General features: G+C 39.9%; 1 protein-coding gene across 5 annotated transcripts in view; it reads right to left on the minus strand.

Moving 5' to 3' along the window:
* Positions 1-16276, minus strand: part of ZNF536 (zinc finger protein 536) — a 353142-nt gene that overhangs the window by 187769 nt on the left and 149097 nt on the right. For all 5 annotated transcript variants that reach the window (XM_056361145.1, XM_056361142.1, XM_056361144.1 and 2 more), the window contains one exon: positions 695-2866. In XM_056361145.1, coding sequence (XP_056217120.1) covers positions 695-2864 — 2170 coding nt within the window. In that variant the 5' untranslated portion in view covers positions 2865-2866. The remainder of the gene's footprint in view (positions 1-694; positions 2867-16276) is intronic.

Raw genomic sequence — 16276 nt, forward strand, 5'->3', positions numbered from 1 at the left:
CAATTAAAATGTTTCAGTCCAATTTCTATTTTTCTTGTACTTTCAAACAGATGTGAATTAAGCAGAAGGCTTCATACATGTTAAATGTGCACATAAGTTAAAAGATTGTCAAAAAGTTAGTAATTTGTATTTTTTTAATCTCTTTTTATCAGTCCAGTGGCCAGGTACGAGTACATGTCTTAGCTCAGTAATTAATATGGTTGTGGGAACAAGGGCAATCGGAGAGTTTAGCCAACACGTTGTTTATTAATCCTATTTCTTTGAACTCTAGTTCAAAGAAGGAATCTTTCCTCACCCTTTTACATGGAGGACATGGAAAGATCTGCAAGAAAGACACCATGAATAAGAGGGGGGGGGGGGAAACCCACATTCCAAAACCTGGAGGGCTAGCCCCTAGAAGTGACATTGCCATTGGTGATCGTACAGACCCTGCCCGCTGCTGCTGGTAGGGTGGCGGAGGTGACAGCTGAAAGGCTGGGAAACCTGCCCTTGGAGGGAAGAAAAGGGTGAGCCCAGAATTAACCTCAAAGACACTGCAGGAACCCAAACACAGATGTCCTGGCATACAACACCATGTCCCTCCGGACCGCTAGGAAACCACCTAACAAGAGAATATTTCAACTGCTTCTCTGCAGTGGTTTCAAATATAGTTACAAAGCTTTCAGTGCAGAGAGGGAAGGAGAAGTTATCGTACCTGAAGAGGAGGGTGAAGAAGGATGCGGGCTGTCCTCCTGGGCGCTCCCCGTCTGCGAGAGACCCCCACCTACTCCGCTTTCTTCAGTAATGTTAGAGGACCCTGGTGTTGTCGACCTGCTGACAGACTGAGACTCTTGATCACTTCCAGACCCACGTCGCTCATCGAGACTACCTTGAATTATTTCATCTTCTCCTTTCCTGTCTCTTTTGTGGACCCTGGAGTGAACGACCACTTGGTGGTACGTTCTAAAAACCCTTCCGCAGTCCGGGCATTCAGTTGGCTTTTCTTTTACGTTTCCATGACTTTGTAAGTTGTAATCGAGTCCCTGGTTCATACCATGTGACAAAAAATCTCTACTGCCTTCTAAAGGGTCTAGTTTGTTTGGCAAGTCTCTCTGATTGCCCATTTTAGTGCTGTGAACCAAATCAGCAGGCATTTTCTGCTTAGAGCCATCTGCTCCTACTAACACATACTCCCGCTTCTCCTTATCAAACATAACTCCAGCATTTGCCAAAGTGTCTTCATGGCTGCGCTGTATCTGCTGCTCTTTAGACAAAAAGCCATGTTCCATGGCCATTCCCCTTGCCATAAGCTGCCAGGCCTGATAGCTGTTTACTGGATCCATCTCTGCCGCTTTGGCGGCAGCTTGTAACCTTTCTATACAGCTGGATTTCAGAGGAGGCACCAGATTGAGACAGCCCAATAAAGAATGTTTATCCCCTTCAGCAATACTGTGGCCAATGCCAGAAATGGGTGAAAGGAGCTTCCCCAAGACTTCTTTCTCTTTCATGGGCATATCTCCTTTGTTATAGATTTGATTTTGTTCACCTAGACCTGCTTTGTCAGGAGGAAGAAACCCACTCTGCAAACATGACAGGTATCTTGAATATAAGTTTGCATGAGCTTCCTGGGACATGCTGCTGATGGAGACGGGTACTTCAGGATCATTAGGAGATTTGTTCTTTACAGATAACTTATTCAGGTGAACTTTCATGTGATTTTTAAGAAACCAAGGCTCTTTGAATCGCCTCCCACAGATCTGACAGCAGTGTTCAAAGGAATCCTTATGCTTTCTCATGTGGCCTTTTAGGAACCAGGCTTGGCTAAACACTTGGCCACACACCTCACAACGAAATTCATTGGTGGATTGCTCCCCGTTCCCATTGGAGCCCTGGCCCTGTGCTGACTCTGCAGTTATATGAGCCTTCTCCACGTGGCTAATCAGCTCCTCCTCCTGTGAGGCAGCGAAGTCACACAGGGTGCACTTGTAAGGCTTGTGCAGGATCCTTATGTGCCTGTCCAGCTCTTCTCGCTTCTTAAACTTGCCTTTGCAAAACGTGCATCTGAACCCAGCTGTCTGAGCGACAACTTCTTCCTGGACACTGACTGGCTTTGGAGAGGGAACAGGGTTTGAAATATCAGGTGTGCTGTGATTAGCTGGCACAGACAAGTTACAGTTTGCAAGAGGCATTGGCTGGGTGTGCTGCTGTGCTTTCACATCGGGTCGCGGCTGCAAGAGACTGCTCTTCATCTGTTTGTCCCGAAGAATTGCTCTCTCCTCCAGCTCATGCAGAAGTCTGTTTTCTTCTCGGACCCTTCCACGACCTTTGCCAAGGTTTCCAAGCTTATGAGTACGCAGGTGTATCTTCAGGTTGCCTTTCTGAGCTGCTCTGTGGTCACAATATGGACACTTAAATGGTTTCTCTCCAGTATGAGTTCGCATGTGTAGCGACAGGATGCTGTTAAATCGAAAGCGTTTCCCACAGAGAGGACATGGGTACTTTCGGTTTTTCCTGGCGTCATCTTCTATATCGCTCATCTGAGACATAATCCCTAGGTTCTGTCCGTTTAAGAACTGCTGCAGATCCACACGCCCATTCAAACTGGTATCAACCTCTCTATTCAGCTGGTTCGCCAACAGTGCCATCTGACTGCTGATGGGCTGGTTTGCTATGGACATGTGGCTTTTGTCTTCTAGTGGCACTGACGCCTTCTCCTCCGGATTCTGCCTGCTCTGGAGCTCTGGGAAGGCATGGCTGAGCTGGGAAGTGATCTGGTGCAGCTTCTGGCTCATTGAATACTGCCCATTGAGTATGGTGCTGTTGAGGTGGGCGTCAGCTTCTGGCACAGCTGAAGAAACACCAAGGCACAAGCTAGCTTCCTCCATCTCTGAAAATCAGAAGATATTTTAGATTCAGACTGTGAAAGAATAACCAGCATTGAATCACTGATGTACAATTTGCATTTTATGTTTTACCTACTCATAATAATGCAAAGGAATTAGTGTAAAAACAATAAAAAGTGTATTAAATGCCAACTGTGCTACACAATTTTGATCATACATGTGCTTTCATCATTCTGCATGTTTACCAATAACCATCAATTATTATTTTAAAATATGCTACAATTTCAAAATCTAATTATTACAGAAGAGGCAAAGGCTTTTACCACCTCCCTTGTCTTTCTTCTTGTGAAATTGCACCTGTTTACATTTCTAAATCTATAGAAAAAGAAATGTTATGCATCTCTCCCATTTCCATTAGAAAAGCTAAAAAAAAAACCCCAAAATAGAAATCCATTTGTAACTTTCAGTTTCATTAACTATATTCAATATATTACACATTCTGCAATGAGAAAGATAGTTTTATGATTTGACAAAAAACCGATGGTATGATATTTACTAGTGTACAATAAAACAAGATAATGTTTTGGGAAAAAATAAAGGACAAGCTTTAGAACAATAAAAGGGATTTTGCTTTAGTCAACAAAAAGTGCAGTAATATCTCATTAAGCTGATTAGTATGCTGCTTAGAAACAGTACTAGGTGCTGTAACACATGATTATAATCATAAAAATCCTTCAGTGTTTGCAAGTAAGCATTAACGAGGTATATTAAATTTTAAGGAGACTGCAACTAGAAGCTTTGTAAACCTCTGAGATTAAGATTTAACCCTTCTGTTACAAAACATTGTTATTTTGTCATTTTGAAACTAAGCCCATCAAAAGGCACATAAATTATCTTCTGCCAAGTCTTATAATTCATCATTGAGAACCTTCAGATTTCAGTTCTTAGGAAAACTTGCCAGACTATAGAAGGAATATCTCTGTCCTTCGATGGGTAAGACATGTGATTTAAGGCACTTTGATTTGTTTTAAAGAGCTCTCTTATGGAACTAGATAAAACCAATTAAAATCTGGGGAAGGTGTTGTGGAAAGCCTCAACAAGTTTAAGAATCTTAATAACTTTCCTAATACACAGTAATCACTACAAATTGTACCTACACTATGGATATTGCATAAAATTAGAATTCAAAGCTGTTTGTTAAACATAAGTGCTCTGTTCTGGTCTGCATAATTGTCCACAATAATCTTCTATCCTTGCCACTTCTCTACCCTATACAGATATAATGGATCTATAAAATTAGATTTAAAATATAAACTTTTAAATTAATAAGTCTTGAACTATATGATGCTATAAGGTTATGTTAGAACATAATTAAGATCTGTGGTGTTTAGTGGAGTGATTTGACACTTTATTCACTAATAAAATTACTGAATTCTATATGTTATTGAAGAATTAATTTGGCCAACTTTCTGTTTGGCTTTAGCCAAAAGCATTTACTCACTATGCCTTCTTACAAAGGCTACAGGCACACTCCAGGTGGACACCATTCCTCTCAAGGCTTCACAGTGGCTACTTGCTAGACAATTTGAGGCCCAAATCTGGCACACACTTAAAATGCACTTAATTGTGCTCATGGGAGTAGTCTAGTAGACTTCAAAAGATGCCTCCTGAAAGTGAAAGTCCACACATGTTTAAGTATTTGCAGGATCAGGGCCTACAAAAAAAAAAAAAAAAAAAACACCACCAAAAAACATGGGTGGTCTCCAAGAGGAGACCTATTTAGTCCTCAACAGGATGACTGAGATTGTGATACAATACAGACCTAGTTAGAAGTAAAGGGGAAAGTGTACATTCATGTGTATTAAAGATGAAGACAAGCTAAAAATTTTTTCTCAGATGTAAAGCAGATCTTTTTCAAAGTTTAACAGTGCTCAGATTCAGGTTTCATCTTGGGGACCCGTTACTTACGTGCTGTCAATGTTATTATTTATGAAATTATTAAATGAGATCGAGTATATACAAGGAAAAGGCTTATACCTATAAGCTGTAAGACTGCACTTAAGCTTAGTTTGTAGTGTCTGATTTCCAAAGGCAGGGGAACATGGTCAAGCCAGGTGCTCACCCAAGGCCATGTAGTAAAAAAACAAAATCCTTGGTTTCCATGCAAGTTTTCTGTGCAGCAGACCACAAGCATTCAAAATGTGGGTACATACAAAGACTTTTTTAAAAAAAAATTTTTGAAATCTTGCTTAACTTTTGAAACAAACCAAATTTCATGTTCAAAATGATTGTCTAAACATCTGAGAGTTACAGTGCTTAGGCCTGCCACTGCCTGAAGTTGACAGATTTTGAATATATGCCTATTCACTTCTCAAAAAAACCCCACTACCGCCAAATGCATGATCCTCCCTGATAAAAACAACACAAGAAAAACCCTAAAACCAGAATCTACTTTCTGTCTGGATTCCACATACCATGGGTGTTATTTCTCCCTACCATACTCAAACAAGGCATGCTGGCAAACAAGAACATAAAAATCCAAGAAATGCATTGCATGTACAGACACAAACATACATTCAAGAGGGTTTAGAAAAGTATTTGTGAATTGTCATTATTCTATAACAGCTTGAAAAATGCAGTCTAAATTTCATTTATTCAGTTGACCTTAATGGGAACTGGTGCCTTTACATGCTCAGGAAGGTTTGGGTAGTTAATTTTAGCATTTTATGCTCTATCGAAGTTTGGAAATGCTGACGGATCCCAGTGGAGTTTATTAATTCTGATGTTTAACCCTAAGCATCAGTTCAAATGTATGGTTATTTGGATTGGGGAGAGGAAAGGGAGTTGTGGCTGAGATTTTAAGTTTTTCCGTGGCTCTTTTTCACAGATAACTTTAACAAAGTAACAACAGCAGTTGTAGTTGGAACATGGTAATTTTTTCTATATTTCTTTTTTGGCTATTTTCTGACTCCCGCAAACATACAGAATCACATAATGTAGAACATAGATAAGATGAGTCAAAAAAAAAAAACAAAAACCAAAAAACCAAACAAACACCAAACTCAAGAGGAAGAACAAACCTGTAATTTTTCATTTAAAAACTAATAATTTTGGATCAAGTCTGGGGAGCCTGACCTACACACATTGATCTTTTGGCATTGGAAGTTTTATACATTTTTGATGAAATATGCAGAAAGGTCAACAAAGCCTCTGCTTAGTGAGAAATAACCACCTCTGAATGCCACATACTCTGATCAGCTGTTCAGCTTCTAGGATCCAGCTACTGCAATCTCAAGATGCTACAGCTCTTCACTTAAAACTGTATTCCCACCCTCACCTGCCCCAGCTTCTTGTAGTCCTGTTCCTGCCTCTGAATTGTCTCCTCACTCCTCCCTGGTTTCATTGCAAAATATAACCATGGTATTCAACGTATTGCCCTGTGAAATTTCCCCTCCAATTCCCAGTTACTACGCTTGGGAACACAGGGACCTTGCTACCGTTCAGCTCTCAGGTAAACCAGGCTTTTTGTATTCTTCAGCCTATTCACAGAAAAACCTATGAAAATCTCATCTTGTATCCACATGCAAGACTGAAATAAAACTCCTCCTCATTCATCATTCCACTATGAATTAGATAACCCAATCTAATTTGCCTAATTTCTCTAAGAAAATTAGCAATTTCATTCTCTCCCTCTTTATCCATCATCCCTGTCTAGATCTATGGCCAGACAGGGTTACACCAGGTGGGCTAAGGGGGCTTTCATTCCCCAGTGACCCTCTTGCTTCAGGCCTTGCAGTTCAAAGTCCCCACCCTGGTGCCGTTGAGGCCATTGCACGGCCTCTTCCCATCAGTTAGGGCCCTCTCTCAGGGTCTGGCTGCTCCCCACAACACCCCACAGGTGCAGGGGTGCTTCTGCATCACAGCCATGCCCACAGCCATGCAGTTCTGGCTCCCCACAAATTTCCCTATAGACACAACCACCCTCCTCAGACTGGCCTGAAGTACAATTTTACTGTATCCATTCTGCCCCAACAACCAAAAGCAAAAAACACTAAAAAAACCCACCTGAATGGACTTCCTTGAAATTTACCTTTCAACAGATAACCAGTGCCTTGACAATAAAATAGCATTTTTCACATCTTTCTTCATTACAACCTGCCCTTCTTTCCTCCCCAAACCAAAACACCAGGTATTCAAAAACAAGAAGTCTGGAAATGTCAATTTATACGTGCTGTTGTGATGCTTCATGGGAGGGAAAATGTCTAGCTTTCAATTTTTAAATATGTAGTCTATTACATTATGTTCGTGATTCTGATCTCTTACAAGGAAAACACAGAACGCTTTGCCTTTTCTCATACTGGGAACAGAAGCACAATGTTCTCTGTAGTTAACATACGTTTACAAAACCAACTGCAAATCACATTTGAGATTGCTAAGAAATTCAAAATATGTTTGTTGAAATTGCTGTAGTAAATGTTTGACCTTCAATTATCCTAAATGTTTTGTAAAGACAGCATTCCCCAAGACTTGGCACCGTACAGAGCATGTCGGTATCAGGAGTGGTTCACGGGCTGCCCTTCCTGACCTAAACAAACCAGCTCCAGCCCCGGCGAGCCACTGTGGCCAGCAAGCCCAGTCCTCGCCCTGCTGCGTATGCATGGGCTGCAAACCAGCTCGGCGTATACTGCACGGGGCAGGGCAGGAGCGGTGCCTCGGTGAGAAGCAAGCAAACCATCAGAGGACATCACACCCAGGACAGCCATTTCCCTGCGCGGGGTGTGCTGTCTCCTGTTTCTGTGAGGAGGGTCCTCAACTTTTGAAATTCATGACTGGATACATATATTATAAACATACTCTCTCATCTCCCACATGAAGGTACAGTGAGACATTCAAGTCCCTTTGATGATACTAATAGTTATTTTGATTTTGCTCACATTTTTGCCCTCAAGACTGTTTCCTGTGATATCAATAACGAAAGTTCTGACTTTAGCCATTCCAATTGAACATACGGACTTTATTTAACTATTTGAAATGGATTACTGGAATTTAAAACCAATTATGACACCAGAAATGCCTGTCATCACAACTACATTAATGTAATATGAGAAGCTCGGCTTCCTTTTGCTGGAAACAGAGGAAAAAAATATGGCAAATAGAATTAAAAAGTTTAAATATAAATATATGCCCTCACACACATGTAAACATATGCAGACACACATCTGTATACATACACATATGTGCATACACACACCTGTTATCTTTGTAAACAGATGGAACAAATTCAGCTTTTATTTACACCTGTTCATTCCTACTGGACACACACACTCTAAAGCATTTCCCTCTTCACTGCTGTAGAGAAAACAGTAATTCTAAAAACACTGTTGTGCTACTATTATAGCTTAGATTAGGTTAGTTAAAAGATTTACAGTTCAGTAAGCAAAGTAATGCTTTACAAGCTCACGTGTTTAAATGACAAGCTCGCTCTGGCCCTGATCCTCTGAGCAGTTAGTTACACACACTGTTACTTATGCTTTCAGAATATAGACCTGGTATTTATCTTTCCAGCTAGAAAAATTCACATATATCTACATTATCTTGTGATCCACTGACAAATCCTAAATAGTGAAATTCAGACTGCTTCATTTCTTAGCAACTTGAAAACAGGTATTGCTGAGAAACTTCAGTATATATATTGAATTTTTATTAAATATTGTTCTTATTGTTGTAGCTGAAACAGTTTAACTAAGGCTGTTGCAAGCATAATACACTCCTGTTAAGAAATACAGAACACCAGACTACTGAACCCTTTCAGGGTCATTAAACAGCTGTAAACATTATTACAAAAATAAACCAGAGATTTCATGCTTACATTTTAGCCCAGAGCTTGGTGTGCTGAGCAAGTGCATTTTTTTCATCTCTTACAATCAACGCTGGTGACATTTGGGCATCCAAACAAATTACATCACAAATATTACTGAGGTGGGTAGGATACTGAGCGGTTTATTTGCCAGATGATTAATATATAAACAGTAGGGCAGGATAGATGACCTACTCTTCTTTGACTGATTTGTAGGCAATACTAAGAGACATAGATGCAAATAGTTAAATTTTAACAAAAACATGTGTGCACAGAAGGGGAGGGGAGATCAGCTGTATTTAATGCCACCAGGACAGTATTATCCAATCTGATAGAATGAAATAAACATTAGGCTGGATTTTATTCTCATTTTACTTATGTAAAATAGAGTTACTAATTGCATTGAGTTCATTGGCGTTTTCTTTCTTTTTTTTTTTTTTTTTTTAGTTGGTTAAGTAGGTGTCCTGCTCCTTGGGGTATAATATAATTATATTAGGGAAATATATGGTTTCTGGAGTGTAACAGAATGTTTTCAAGAGGAGAAAAAAAGTTGGCCTACAGGTAATGTGTCCTATCTATTTGTTTTTATTCAAATATTATTAAGGCCAACTCGGTAATTTGTTATTACTGTCACTCACTTTACCACATACAAGTTTTGTAGCCATTGCAAGGCATATGTAGCTTCTAATAATTAAAAACTGGGGTGAAGCACGACGCAAACACAGTACGTACAAAGTGCTGGGTGAACCTGTGCTGACCGGCTGCCGCAGTCCCATCAGGCACCCAGGGCGAGGGCTGGAGCCCCACACGAACACCCATCTTCCAGCACCCAGCCACCGTGAGACCACGCAGCAGGGAGCAGGGAAGGCATTTGACAAAACTATAGCTGCTTTGTAGTGCTGATATTTAAACAAGCTGCTTATTGATTCCAAAACAAAGTACTCCTTTAGTAACAACACAGCCAACTCATTCCACAACAGTTTTTATGTCTTAAAGAAGGGTTAGCAGAGGGATTTTTGAAGTTTCAAAAGTCATTAGCAGGCAGAAAATTGTTTGCTTTCGCTCTGGACTGACAAGACAGTTGCTTTCTAAAATACCTGTTACATCTGTAGGGTACTTTCTAGCTAGCACAGCGTTTTGGACTGATAACTGATCAGTAGAAGATAAATCACCAGAACAGTCTTTGGTTGGTAGCACCCATGGAGTGGAGGACTGTGAACTGCCTGTGATCACAATCTAGGAAGACGAGCAGAGAGGATAGGAGAGGTCATTTATAAATCTCACTCACAGATTAGAATAGAAAGATTAGAAGAATGCAGACAAGCTGTTTGATTTATTGCTACTTTGCATGTGACTTAGCAAAATCTGTTTTCCTTCTTATTTATTCTATTTCACTTGCATATACTTAAGAAGTCAGATCCAAAGAAGAGAAACATAAATAATTGGTACTGAAAGTTCAGTAGATTAAAAAAAAAAAAAAAAGTCCTTCTTTTTTTCCAGGCACTGGTTGCATCTGGGATCATTATTTTTTAGCTTATAAGCATTGATTCTCATTTTGCTTTTTTTTTTTTCCCTAGTGTTCTCCTGATGACAAAAGTAAAGATAAGAGTGATACCAAAATTCAAATGGGAGCCTGATTTGTGGAATGCTTCATTAAACTAAAGCTTCTGTTATTTTAGAAACAGCATTTTTAAAAGTAAATTTGTTATTTTCATGTAATTTGGAATGTATACAACTGATTAAACTCTCTCCAATTTGATCAATCTCCTGTAGCTCCTATCTGATCATTCACTTTAATTAATCTAACTGGCATCCATGTCAGATTGAAGAAACCTTAAAATTAAGCTTTTAACGATCCACTTTAGTATCACACAGAACAAATAAAATAATAAAATGCCTGGAAGACTTTGAAAAGAATATTTATTATTTAAATTTTTGTCATTTTTACAGCATGAAATAGGCTCTAAATCTTCTATTCTCATCTGAGGACACTGTACCGCACTGGAAGTCTATAATACTCTCACTCATTATGTAATTCTAAAATGTACATAATGTTGCCCCTATCATTTCCGCATTCCTCACACAGGCAAGTTCCAAATAAAGGGCAGTGCATTTCAGCTGGGTGAGGACACGAGGATCAGGCCCTCTAGACCAGCTACAAAGAGATCAAGCAAGAAGACTTAAGACCCCAGAACTCAAATTATAGTTCAAAACAATTTCAATCCAAAACTGTAACGCTGGGTTGATGATTTTGTTTTCATTCCACAAAGGCTTAGACTTATATTTTGTGCACAATTAAATATAAAGTCAAATGTACATATGTCCCAAAGATAAAGTATGATTGACTGTGAAATATGCATATGTGGTAGCCCAGCGAGATTTTTGTTCACAAGGGCACCTGTCAGAAGCATAAGCTTGGATACAAATCATCAAATAAGTATGTAAAATCATTACTAAAATCCAGGCATGCAATCAGATAGTCAGTTGTCTGAAACTGTTGGACCATAGCCAGCACAGTGGCTCAACAGACTAATGCTTTGGTCTTTGCAGATCCTCAGGGCCCTAGTTCAGTTCCTCCTGGTACTGGTCAGGTCAACTGTCTGTACCTAGTGTTGACTTTCCTGGCACTTAATGCTAGGAGTAAAGAAAAAAAAACCCCGAATCCATAAGTTCCCTTTGACCTGAGCCACGGAAACATCTGCTGGTTGAGTCACGAACTGCTTGTTGGCCAAGTTTAACAGTAACCGATCCTGTTGCGGATCAGCTCTCTCAGCAGTAGGTGTCACTGCAATAAATAGATGGATTTCAAGGGACAAAGACACACATTCCCAATGAAAATGCATAAACAGAACATCCTTGAATACAGAGAGTTCAAAAAGAAGTAGATGGCCCAATTAAACTTTAACTTTATGCAAAATGCTGGAAATCTGGTTTAGGGAGAAATGAAATTGCACAAGTGGGATTGCCAACAACAACAACAACAAAGTAATTCTGTCCTTTAGTCCTATGTCACAGAGATCCTTTAATTCACATTAATCACCTCCCCACAATCCCAGGTCTATTAGGTAAAGACTGTTACAGTTAAACCTTAAAAAAAAAAAAAAAAAAACACCTCTCTAACAAATTAAGTAATTTTCTCTAGTGGAACAAAAGACCTAGTTATATGGAAAGACACTGCACACTCAACTATAGTTTTAAGACTTAAAGACCACACGGTTAGCCTATTTTCTATGAAATTAGACAGTCCATACGCAATCCTATCTGCACACAGAACAAGGAAAAAAAGAATACGTAACAGCTGGGGGGGGGGGGGGGGGCACAAAAGATGTTTCAAGCATAGATTTAATTAATAAAATGCATATTTTGAAAAAGCAGTAACCAATCTATATTTGAAACAGAAATATGTGGTATGCCAAATAATATCACAGAGATGTCAGCCAAGTCTACACCATATTTGGATTCACTATCACAAAATGGTTTGTAGGATAATTAAGGATGCTCCAAATTGCATACTATTGAGTTCAACAGTCGACAAAACAATGCATCAGTAAACATGTAGGCTACCTGTGATGACATCAACAAGGAAAGTACGTGCCTAAGTAAATGTTTTAATGTTGGTCAAAAGGAAAAAGAAAGATTGATACATTAAACCTTGCATAACATGTTGCACATGAAAGAGAGCATATGTGACAGTACACACTCTTGAAGAACACATAATACAGCCACATTTGTTTTACTTCTAATGACATTGAACTGGGAACGAGAGAGAGGAAAGAATATAAAGATAATGAAAAGATAAATTACTTCATTCTTCAAGGTCAGTCTATTTAAGAGAAACCAACATAAAAAACATCCCCCTACACATGAAAAGCACCAAGGGCCACACTATGTATCTGGGACAAGTTAAGCTTCTCCTTTTCCTGTGGCACACTGCTCCAATGTCCCCAGCAGTAATTCCCGCCAGCTCATACCCTGGTATTCTGTAAAGCTCCCCAGCATCATGGTTGATCGTGTGATCAACACAATCCAAGAGGAGGGGAAGACATTTTCTGCATGTTTCTTTGCTGAGCACAGAAATAGCCAACATCTTAACATAATGTAAATGCAAACAGTTAGAAACTCAGAAGTAACCTGCCCAATTTCAGTGCATCCAAACAGCTTCCAAGGCCAGAAAGATACCAAAATTTTCAGAATTTCAGCACTGTAGAAATGAGTATCCCTAACTGATCATTTCCACATCTCATTTAGGAAAAGGCTTGCCATGTATCTTGACTTAAATAGATGGCTCATCCTCTGTAAAGAAGCCAGGGACAGAGTCCAGAACTCTTGACTCCCATTGCGTAGTCCAGTATGCCAGATAGCTTTCTTTTATCAAACATAATTGACTGCTGAAAAGACTGGGTTTTTTAACTCATGACAGACCTGTCAGCATAAAATTTTTGGGTTAAAATATTATGGAGAGTTATTTTTGGTTTTTAATAACTGAGATTCTTGGCTGTAAATCCCTCCTACCTCCAATTTCTGTCTCTCCTTTACTTCCTTAAACCCAACTGATTTATTTTTTCTCTCCCTATAACGCATGGACTTGGTGGCAAAAAGAAAAGGCATAATTCAGGGTCATAGTGATTCTCAGACAGAAGTGGCTTTGATGAGTTCTTTTTAATACTAATTTCCAGCAAAAGCATAATGTTGAGAAAGGCCCTGTTTCGGTGGAATTAGATGGAGTGGAAGACACAGCTGAAAGAGACAGGGATGTTGGGAGGCAGGTGGATGCCAGAAAGATAGAGCAAACATTGCTCAGCACGCTCCTTGTGTTTGTGGTCTCCAAAAAAAAGTAGGAACAGCAAACTCCTTGCAGAATTAAGTGGGAAAAGATAAACAAGGAAACCCAATACAAACTTAGACTAAGGATAGAAAAAAATTACTTAATTATCACTCAAGAAAAATGAAACACTAAAACCCACAAATCTCCTCTATCCTTCAGTGTTTTGGTCTGCGCACACTTTTACTGATATATTACTGCTGTTGTCATTTAACTTTATTAATTGATCACTGTCATGAACACAAGAGCAGAGCCAGTAACTCTAGAAGCCACCTCATACCTCCTATGACGCTTTCACGCTGAGATAAGTGGTTTAGACTTAAAAGGGTGTGGTTAGCAGTCACTGCGCACAGCTAAGACACGAACAGCTCGATTTTGCAACTGCTATAATCGTATCTACCCCAAGGTCAGAAAATATTCAGGAAACACATTCTTTTTCAGACTGTCATTTTTGAGAAGCGAAAAAATACATCTATCTGCAGTACTGCTAAATCACACTGTTCTTTTGGATGGCTTCTTCAGCAGGAAGACAACCCCAAACATAAATGTCTAGACTAAAAGTAACTGACTTGGGAATATTTCTCTGTGTTTCTCTAGCTGCTTTTTAAATTATCTGCACCTGTTGGAGTGAGATTGTTCTGCCTCACAATAACCCTGCCTTTTCCTCTGAACGATGGTGCAAAACAGTGGTAACAGTACTGTGATTAAGATAAGGAAATAACGATGTCACATAAGCAACCACAAAAAAGGGTCATGCCTTTGCAGTGCTCTTGAATGCAGTAAGGTACAACCCATGAAGCAAACGGAGAATCTCCTCCTACCACTGACTGGGCATGGCTGCGTAGGGCATGTATTGAAGGATGCAAAGATGCAAGCACTGAGTATGGTAAAACTGTACGTACGTTTAAATAAAATGGCAGCATGACCGTCGGGATCCCAACAAGCTGAGCACCGACTGCTGTTTGGGCACCCCTGGTTTATCTGGGTACCATAGCTTTGATCATTAACAAAAAGGGCACTGAAAACTTGGCAGACACATAGCAGATGGATGAATACAGGGGAGGAGGAAGGCTATGAAAATACAATAACGTATTTCAAAGCTATCTACAGGATAAAAATCCTTTAAATAATTTTGATGGTAATTGTAACATTCCAGGCCCTTGGCTGAAAAGACAACCTATCTTGGTTGATAGGTGAGTGGCAACCAAGCTGACAAAGAAAGTCGGATAAATGCAATCATGGGATGACAGGCCCTGGCAAGTTCAATTACGGTTGCAAAGTCAGTTGGGAGATGGACTCTGCTAACTGTAATATATCCTTAACAGCCAGCTCTGGCCACATACAGCTCTGACCAAACTCCTTCAAGTGACTGACAGGATCCCTGGAGGCTTCAGTCCTGTGGCAGGCTGAGAGCAGCTGAGAGTTGTTATCAGAACGGCCAGGGACTACCAGGGAGTGCTTTACTGCAAGAGTTTTCAATACAACATGCAAATAAACATAACTAACTCAGCCAAACTATTTCAAGTCTCTTGAGTAGTCTGTGCAAATGAGCAGTTTGCATTAGCTTTCTCCAGCTCATGTAAAACTTCACTCAGTGTTAATTTACATTGCTGAAAATCTGTGTGGATCTAGGCAATTTCAGCAAAATACAAAGCCCGACAAAAGCAGAAGGAAAGATTTGGTGGTTCAGTTTCAAGGACCCAGCCACAGGAGACGGTGAGTGGGCTCCCACTACTTGCAATAGGACATCAAAGTGTTCCTCACTGTACAGGGCTGAACATCAAGAGCCCCAAATCTGAGAGCATTCAGGAGTTTCCACATGAAACCTCTGTATCACTTCTGCAGCCCAAGCAGAAACTCATTTTTCTGTTGTACTGATTTCCAGCACCTTGCACCTATGCTTATAGATATTGTTATATCTCTCTTTCTAATTAAAAGGATTTTCATCTCCTTAACCTTCTACTTTTGAATAGACCAGTGCAAAATTATCTAAGAATTTAAGTTATATTTAATCAAAGTATCAGGCTTCCTTGTAGTTTCCTTTTTTAAAAAAGTTATAAAAAAGATGTCCTTTCTCAATTTTTGGTTGTTGACTTTTATTTTCCTAGTGGCTTTAAAAAAAAACAGAAACAAACACTATGTTTCTAAAGGAGTTCTTTGTTCCCTTTCTGGATTTTCCAAAAATATTGTAAAATGACAATGGTATAAAAATTATACTGTAAAAAAAATGTAGAGTACTGTGACTGAGTGGTTATTCATTTATATCCCTAGCTTATGAAATGCCCGTATCATGTATCCTTTATCCAACAGCAGACTCTTTTAGCTTCAATCACGAGAGCTAACAATATGTTATTGATATGATTTCAGGAAACTGTCAGCAGGCAGCTTAACTTTCAGCTCCTCAACTATGGTGAGCGTATGCACAAAACGTACCTGTACCTCTCCTGCATGAAAGCTGGCAGCGATGCACACATTCCTGTCAGCTGTCACAGCAGAATAAAGAGAAATGTAAACAGGTCTTCCTCACTAAATGCAGCCTCATACTCCTTACACAGCGAAAACCCGCTACTGGTTTCACTGGGAATTTTAACCAGCATCAGAAACACATGTCAGCGCACTGAGGTGCAGCTGGCCGCTCCCCGCCAGAAGCTGGGGTAAGGAGCAGCTGAACCAAGGGCACTGCTGCGGACCCTCAGCCTTCCTGCCCCGTGCCCACCCCCTCCCCAGCACGCAGCCCTCCTCCGGCTGCCGGCCCTCCACACTGCTGCAAACAAG

The sequence above is a fragment of the Falco biarmicus genome, chromosome 15 (genome assembly GCF_023638135.1).
Source record: "Falco biarmicus isolate bFalBia1 chromosome 15, bFalBia1.pri, whole genome shotgun sequence".
Lineage (NCBI taxonomy): Eukaryota > Metazoa > Chordata > Aves > Falconiformes > Falconidae > Falco > Falco biarmicus.